The sequence below is a fragment of the Schistocerca americana genome, chromosome X (assembly GCF_021461395.2).
Source record: "Schistocerca americana isolate TAMUIC-IGC-003095 chromosome X, iqSchAmer2.1, whole genome shotgun sequence".
In the NCBI taxonomy this organism is placed as follows: Eukaryota; Metazoa; Arthropoda; class Insecta; order Orthoptera; family Acrididae; genus Schistocerca; species Schistocerca americana.
Genome location: NC_060130.1, coordinates 429,311,359 through 429,320,106, shown reverse-complemented (window position 1 = coordinate 429,320,106; position 8,748 = coordinate 429,311,359). Strand labels below are relative to the sequence as shown.

Below are 8,748 nucleotides of genomic sequence, written 5' to 3'. Positions count from 1 at the left end.
TAAGACAAATAAAGTGTACAGGTTTGAGTGGGATTATCTTAATCCTCCCCCCCCCCCCCCCCCCCCCACCCCCCCCCCCCCCCCCCCCCCCCCCCCCCCCCCCCACCCCCCCCCCCCCCCCCCCCCCCCCCCCCCCCCCCCCACACACACACACACACACACACCACTATCTCATAGATATGATCTGTGTCAATTAGCAACAGAAATTTTTGATCTGGTGCTTCTTATTATGAAGTGCACTTATTATCCATAAACTCAGACATTACCTTTTATCAACTACAGCCTTTGATATCACTGGTTTTCTACAACTCAGCCAAATTACTGGAAAAAAAAAAAAAAAAAAAAAAAAAAAAAAGATAGCAATACTCACTGAACTAACCTGGAGAGTATGGAGCAATAGAATGTTGAGCTGAATGAGCATCAAACGCTTTAGCAGCTTTATTTCTTAGCAGTGTTACCATTGACGCAATATCAGGAGCTGACAGTTTGCAGTCATTTAATCTCCTGTACCCAAATGTAGACAACAGCCCCTGAAACACAGGAATTCTTAAGCACTATTTCTGCAGAAAATACAGTACCGAAATTGCCACCACAAAAACTTCTTGTCCCCTCACCTACTAAAAATAATTAAATGCCTTTGTTTATATTTGAAGCACAAAATTTGTAAAAACGCAAAATGTTAACGCACTTGTAAACAATAACTACAATTTGGGGTACAAAAAGAACATAGGTAAGTTCTGTGATTTGGTTAACTCTGAAGCTAAACTTATAACATGGTAACAATGAAGAACACAAGAGTAAGAATCAGAACACAGAATTTTAAGACCTTATTACAGAATTTGGTGGAGGAAACCAGAAGCAAACAGAGTGGATATAATGCGAACAACAGTAACAGAATGTAGTGAAACTACATCAGGCAATTCTGGGAGAATTAGGTTAGTAAATGAGACACTAAAAGTAGTAGATGAGTTATTTGAGCAGCAAAATAACTTATAGCCAAAATGAGATGATGCAAAATGGGGTATGGCAATAGCAAGAAACACACTTCAGACAAAAAAACTGCTTTCACACTAGCTTTCAGGAACTAGCGCATGCGTGCACCCACACACACACACCTGTGGCCACTGGAGTGCGCCTTTTGGTGTGTGTGGTTTCTATGTGTGAATGTGTCTACTATTGCTGGAAAAGAAAGAAGCTAGAGCTTGAAAGCTAGTGTGAATGCTCTTTTCAGTTATGTGTTACTGTGCTCCATGCACCAGTCTGCTATAGGTGAGTGGTTGTCTTTCCCTTATTTTATGTAATCACCCATCCAGGAACTTCCATAATTGTTATTTCAGGAAGAGAGAAATTTGTGAACATCTAACATAAATTTGTATCAGAAGCCTAGTCTGAAAGCACCTGTCTTGATTGTAGTCTTGTACAGATGTGAATCATGGACAAACAGTTCAGACAAGAAGAGAATGGAAGCTTTTGAACTGTGGTATCACTGGAGGATGTTTAAAATTAGATGGGTAGGCTGAATAACCAACGAATTTAACTAGGGAAGAAAGAAATTTATGGCACGAGTTGAGTAAATGAAGGGGCTGACTGACAGGACATATCCTGAGGCATCAAGAAAGCGTCAATCTGGTAATGGCAGGAAGTGTTTGGTGGGAGGGTTTGTTGGATAAAAATAGTAGGGACTGATGTTTGACTGCAGTAAGCAGATAGACAAGCGTGGAGAATGGCATCAATCTAGTCTTCGAACTGAAGAGGGAAAAAACAGCTGAAAATAGTAATGAAATTACACGAAAGCAAGGAAGAGAGAAAGAACGAATGAGGAGAAGTAGAGAGAAGAAATATATAAGGCAATGGGTCATCTAGATGCTTTGGATATGGAGGATGAAATGAATTACCCGAAGAAGCAGAAGGATTTGGTATTATTATGGAAGATGTTGAGATAGCACAAAAGGACACGAAAGGTGTAGAAGCAACACATGAAGATTGGATTTCAATTTAACTGAAATGTTCAATCCAAGGAAAGGCTGAAATATTGCATTTGTGCAATAACAGCTATGAGAAAGGTAAGTGACCAAATGATTTCCCAGAAACACTTATGGTGCCAACACCAAATATAAGACAAAGTTTCATATTTTCTTGGCAATAAATTGACAAAGAATAATGATGAGATGATTTTGCAAGTGAGACGGAATTGGATGAACATCACTTAATTTCAGATGAGTGAAAGATACAAAAGATACAACTGGACTGTTACGATTGCCGTTTTTCTTGAATTGTAAAACTGCTTTCATAGGGAAGTAGACTAAACTTTTAGATGTCCCGAAGGAGGTGAGAGTCAGCTGGAAAGAAAAGACACTAATAACCAACTTGTATGTGAGACAAGCAGTAAAAGTAAGAATAAGAGATGTGATGGCAGAAGGAATTAAAATAAGGAGAGATGTAAGACAACACTGTTGTCTTTCACCTACTCTGTTTAGTACCTGTGGACGAGGAGATTAGCGTTTAACATCCCGCTGACAATGAGGTCATTAGAGGCGAAGCACACACTTGGATTAGGGAAGGATGAGGAAGGAAATTGGCCATACCCTTTCAAAGGAACTATCCCAACATTTGCATGAAGTGATTTTGTGGTTATTAAGACAATTCAGTAAGACCTCCTTCCAACAAAACACTAGTGTGACAAAGTAAGATTTGTGATGACATCATATTCCTAAGCAACAATGAAAGGCAGTTAACAATACATTAAAAGAACTAAATACCAGATATAAGGAATATGAAATGAAGACAGAAGATTAAGTCGATGGTACAAAGCAATGAAGGACATTAGAAGTGAAGCTTTGTTAGAGTGGTACAATAAGTTGATACTTTCAGGTATGTACTGTTAAACGTAACTAGTGGCATGACATGTAATGAAGAAATACAAAGCTTGTGCAAAATTAATGTTCTACAGAAAAGAACCAAGGAATAATGAGTGAAGAGTTTTGCACAGAATGCTGCTAAAACATAGATAACACAACAGAGAGAGAAAAGAAATGTTTAAAGGCTTCCGGGATGTGCAGTTTGAGAGAAATGGAAAGTGTGAAATGGACAGATAAAATAAGTAAATATAATGTTACACAAAGTGAATGAAAAAAAATGCTGGCAACATGAAGAACAGAAATTGTCTACACGAGAAAGTACCAATTGTATGAACATCTTTGACTGGATATAAGTTTTGAACTTGTTTGCAAAATCAACTATGTTCATAAATTCATCATGTTGTATAAATGAACTGAAGGAGGTTCAGCATAGACCTACATTAGCATGAAATATGCTTGGCAACACCATTAAAATCTATTATCTACACAATTATCATGCTTCTGACTACAGTTATTAATCATGGATCATACATGCATAATATTTATTTTTGAAGGTGTCTTGTTGTAAAGATGAAAGCAAATGAGCACAAAAAGATGTGTTGTTCTGATTTCTCATCACCTAAAAAAGACTTGCTTGATGTCTTAGTGGGTCAGCATAAAGGCACAACAGAAAGAAAAAATATGATAAAGTTATCACGGCCAACAAAGAAAAGATGTCAGAAGAAGTTGCTGTTGACTAATTTACAGACTCAAGGGTCAAACCCTGACTTGAAAAGTTTGAAAATGTGTTATAGTATCAGACTCAGAAAGCATTCCCACATGACAATGTACAATTTTAATACGCAATTAAAAATTCTTACGTTTCATCATTATGTAATTACAAGTGCTTTGTAAACTCTGATTAAAAAAAATGTCAAAACTGATGAAAGTTTTAAATTGGGAGAATAATGTTGTCAGGCCTACTGCTGTCGAATGTGGGAAAAAGCTAACTGCAAGCCTGAAGCTACTATTTATTTTTACTTCCACACTATGATGATGTGGGTGATCATTCAGAAGCTATAAGAGATGTTTGTGAACATTTTAATATGATCCAATTAATTTTTTGGAACAAACTTGCTGCATAAATGTAGTTTTATAATAATGATAATGATAATAATAGTAATAGTAATAGTAATAATAATAATAATAATAATAATAATAATAAGAAGAAGAAGAAGAATAAAACTAATAATAACAATAATAAAATAGAAGTAGTTGGCAATTACCTTGCACATAAATTCACTAACAAGAATGGCGTCAGGTTCATCCAGTTGTGCCAACCAAACAATCTAAGAATCATGTCAACATCAATTCGAAAGATTCCTAAGAAACGCCCATCCTTCAGCTGGGTGAATTTCAAATAGATGATGATGATGATGATGTGCTATGGTTTACAAAAAGAAATACATGACGTTCAAGTCCACAGAGGGGCAAAAACAGGTTCTAACCACTATCTTCCCCGAGTCAAAATTAAATTCACACCAAAAAGGAAATCCTGAAACAAAGCACCACTAATTCCCAAATTTTATTTAAAAAATACAAAAATCAAAAAGTATGGGAGAAGCAACCTACAAACAATTGGAGACATTTCAAAATGAAAATTATAGAGGAAGCAGGAGAACTGATCCCATTAAAGAAAAAATCCAAACACCCATGATGGAATTCCAACTGTGATAACACAGTAGAAGAGAGACAACGAGCCTTCTTAAACTACAATTCTGAAAAATCAGAAACCACATGAGAAATTTTTTAAAGTCAGAAAATAAACAGGTAAAATACTTAGACAAACTAAAAGAAAATATCTCGATGAACAGCCAAATACAACTCAAGACTTTAGGAACCACAAAACAAACGACTTTTACAAAACATTTGTAAATCAAATCAAAAGATACACTCCATGAAATCTCTGTTGTGGGTAACAAAATGAAAAATTGATGCTAACAAATAAAGAAATTGTCAAGAATTAGCAAAATATTTCTCACAACTTTTAAACTGCTCACAAACGAGTACGAGATTCCACAGATTACAACAAGAACACAAGAATCAAACTTCACTACCGCCAACTCAAGACAAAATTTATAGTCACGTTAAAAAGCCCAAAACTAAGTCATCAGGATAAGATGAAGTTGTAGCTGAGCTACTGAAGAACCTTGGTCCAAATTCCTTAAAACAAATCACTCAAATCATCCAAGAAATTTGGCAGACAAAATATTCCAAAGAATTGCAAATGTGCACTAATTCATACAATTCACAAAAAGGGAGAGAGAGATGTAAACAACTACAGAGGCATTTCATATTTGCCGGTCACTTACAAAATTTTATTTGCACAAGAACAACTAGAACACACAATTTCAGATTATCAAGCAGGCTTTCGACCTAATAGATTATGCCCAGAACAGATCTTTCACCTTAAAACTATTTTAAAAATTAAAGCAATCAGGTTGAAACCAACAGTCTGCACAAAACATACCATTCTATAGACAGACAATCTCTATCAAATCAAAAATTAAATTCATACATGAAATTTTGGAACCATTCTTAGTTGAAACAAAATATAAGCACATGGGATCCTGCCACTATTATTCAACAGTTTTGGACACAGTAATGGAAGAATGCAAAATAGATACAAGAAAACAGAACTTCTGAAAGCCCATTGAATAAGGAATTGGCCAAGGAAAATTGAACTTTCCATATTTAGCATTTGTAGATAACTTAGCGATTCTAACCAACAGTGAAGAAACTGCACTAAACAAATTGAGACTCTCAAAGAAGTGCAGAGAAGGTTGGCCTGCAAATCTCCTTTGTGAAAACTGAATTCACCTATTCCAAGTTAGATATTCTGAAACTTAAACAAATTATGGTGAAATCAACAGAGTCAAACACTAAGTATCTCAGTGAAATTATTGAACAAACAGGACTTGAAAAAATAGCACAAAAAGCAGGTTGCAGAAAATCAAGTTAGTGTCTAGATTTATTCAAAATTTGTGTAACAAAAAATGCCTGGCAAAAGACATTAAAATCAGAAATTACAACACAGTAATCAAACCAACACTCACATATACAAGTGAAACACACTCATTGAATCGAAAACTAGATTTACAAGAGATTAAGAAAGTAGAGAGGAAGATGATTAGAAAATTTCTGGGTCCATGATACACACGAGATGGATACGAACTGCAAACAGTCGAGACAACAGAAAGAGTATCAAACACCGAAATGGACATCATGAAGAGACAAATGAAGTTCTATGGACAGCTACACAGATTACCTGGATACAGACTAATTAAATGTCTATTGTACTATGTGACATCTATTAAAGCATGAATACCTGAAAGCAAACATTGATGTAACGAACACATCAGAAAGGGATTGATTCAGAAGCAAATTTAACAAGTGGAAGTTTACTCCGGAGACTGAACCGAAACCATACCAACCAAAGTAGACTGGAGAAAGAAAGGAGGCCTTCAAGGAGAAAACGAAGAAATATTTGGAAAACAACAAAAACCCTAAGAACAACTGAAAATTGCCTGCTTATTGTTCTCCAATGGGACATTTGCCAATAATATCATCATCAGCAGCAGCAGCAGCAAATAAGCCCATTAGGACTATGCAAAGTACTTAGAGTTGAGAGTTTGCCTTCCTTTGTGGCCATAATTCTTTCATTCTCCTCCTATGGGCTTCCTTCTCTCTTCAGACCACGTTGTCTCAGTCGCCTTCTTCAGTTTTTCCTCTTTTACTTATATGTGAATGTTGGACCTGAAGATCTTGCAGTTTTGCACATCATCTGTATTAATTCCTGCCAATGTCAGATCAGTTTTTATCTCATCAACCCATTTCATTGCGTCTGTTTTGGCTTTGCTCCTAATGGAGGAGGAGGGGGGGGGGGGGGGGGGGGAAGGAGGAAGTCTATTTGTATTTTTAGTCTGTCTCGATTCATTCCTTTAATGTGTCCATGGAATCTTAACCTGCATTTTCTAATCTCATGGTTTATGCTTTTGTATTGTTTGATTTCCTGACTGCTTCTTAGTGGATGTTGTTCATCTACAAGTTTTGGGCTGGAATTTTTCTTATTATTTTGGGTTCCTTTTTCTAAATATCTTCAATGTCAGTTTTCATGTACAAAATTAGTGCTTCTGAGCCATAAAGGCACTCTGGTTTAATTACTGTATTGTGTGCTTGGACATAAATTTCTTGTGGAATATATTTTGCATACGTCAGTATGTAGTTTCCACCTTTTGGCATCTAATTTTGTCTGCTTTTGTTTAAATTTCATTTTCCTGTATGCCTTCGTCAAGATATTTAAATTGGGGAATGTGTTTAATTTTGCCATATTTCATCTCTATGAATTTTGGTACTTGCTTATTGCAGGTCATTGCTCTTTTCAAAAGATATCTGAAGAGCAAATTTTTCTGCTGTGTCTTTCAAGAGTTCAAGTTGGGGCTGGGCTGCTGATATGTTGCAAGTTAATATTGCTGAACTATTTGCAAATGCTAGATATATCGATAAATTACCTCTACCTAAAATGAGTGATTCATCAATTTTGATCACTTTATTTCTGTTTGCACAATTTTTGTATCATTTTCTCAAGGACACAGTTGAAAAGTAATGGACACAGCCTGTCCCTTTGCCTTACCCTCATTTTGATTTTGAACAGATCTGAAAATTCCCACATAATTTTCAATCTTGGAATTTCTATCTGTTAGATTGTTTTATGACTGCAAGTGCTTACAGATCTAGACCTTGTTCTTTTAGTATGTGGTGGAGTGATTCATGGTCAACTGAGTCATAAGCTTTTATTTAAAAACAAATTGCACACTGTCAAGAACAGTGACATCTCAAAAATGCAATACCTGGGAAAAATTGATCTAAAAATTATATAAAACTCACACTGAAATACTATAAGCTTCCTTTAAATTTCAAGCGAGTATTTTTGGCAGTAAATTCTATTATTTCCTACACGACAGTAAATATGGACATGTAGTTCCGTTTTCATCGAATGTGAGGTGTTATCGGGTAATTATTAATTAGTTCTTTGAGTTGTGCCACTTACTTTGCTATAATAAACCTCCTTTGTTTTTGTTATGACTCCTCATGTAATACCTTTGCCACCCCAAATTATACAAGGTGGGTCACTAACTGTTGTCACCATGAATAACTCTGAAAGTATGATAAGAGCTGAAAAGTTTGTGGGAACAAAGTTGGATGGGACAACGGGGGCCATAATATAACGTTGGTTTTTTGTCGCTAGGAGGGGCAAATTTTATTTCTCTTTTATTTCTTCTCTTTTTTTCTTTAAATGGGATGCTACAGTTTGGTACTTATTTTCTGATAGTGGCTACCGAGACAAATCCAATGACATTTAAAAGTAAGGTCTTTGAAGGTCAATGAAAGTCACATGAACGTCCATTTACAGAAGGTGTTCGAAGTGATGACCATTGGTATCAATGCAGTGCTGCAACCTTTTTATCATCAGCTGGGTGGTATTCCTCATCACTTTGGCACTTATCGAATCATGTGCCCTGACAATTCTCTCACACATACCTTCAGGTGTTGTTGGAACGTCTTTATAAACAATGTCTTTTACAAATCCCCACAAGAAAAAATTCAGAGGTGTCATGTCTGGCAAACAAGCTGGCCATGACATCTCCTCTGCGTCCAATCCAAAGATTTGGTAATTGACTCTGCAACTTATTTCTAGCCATCAGCGAAAAATGTGCCCGACACACATCAAGTTGATACCACATCCTGTTCTCTGTTCATAAAGGTATTTCTTCCAATAACAGACCTAATGCTTCTTGCAAGAATGTGGTGTACTTCCAACCATTAAGATTTCCTTCGATGAAATAGGGGC

At 36.1% G+C, this 8,748-nt stretch overlaps 1 protein-coding gene across 1 annotated transcript in view; it reads right to left on the bottom strand.

Moving 5' to 3' along the window:
- Positions 1-8,748, bottom strand: part of LOC124555334 — a 212,215-nt gene that overhangs the window by 65,743 nt on the left and 137,724 nt on the right. The window contains exon 6 of the mRNA XM_047129212.1: positions 380-530. Within this exon, the coding sequence (XP_046985168.1) occupies positions 380-530 (151 nt within the window). The remainder of the gene's footprint in view (positions 1-379; positions 531-8,748) is intronic.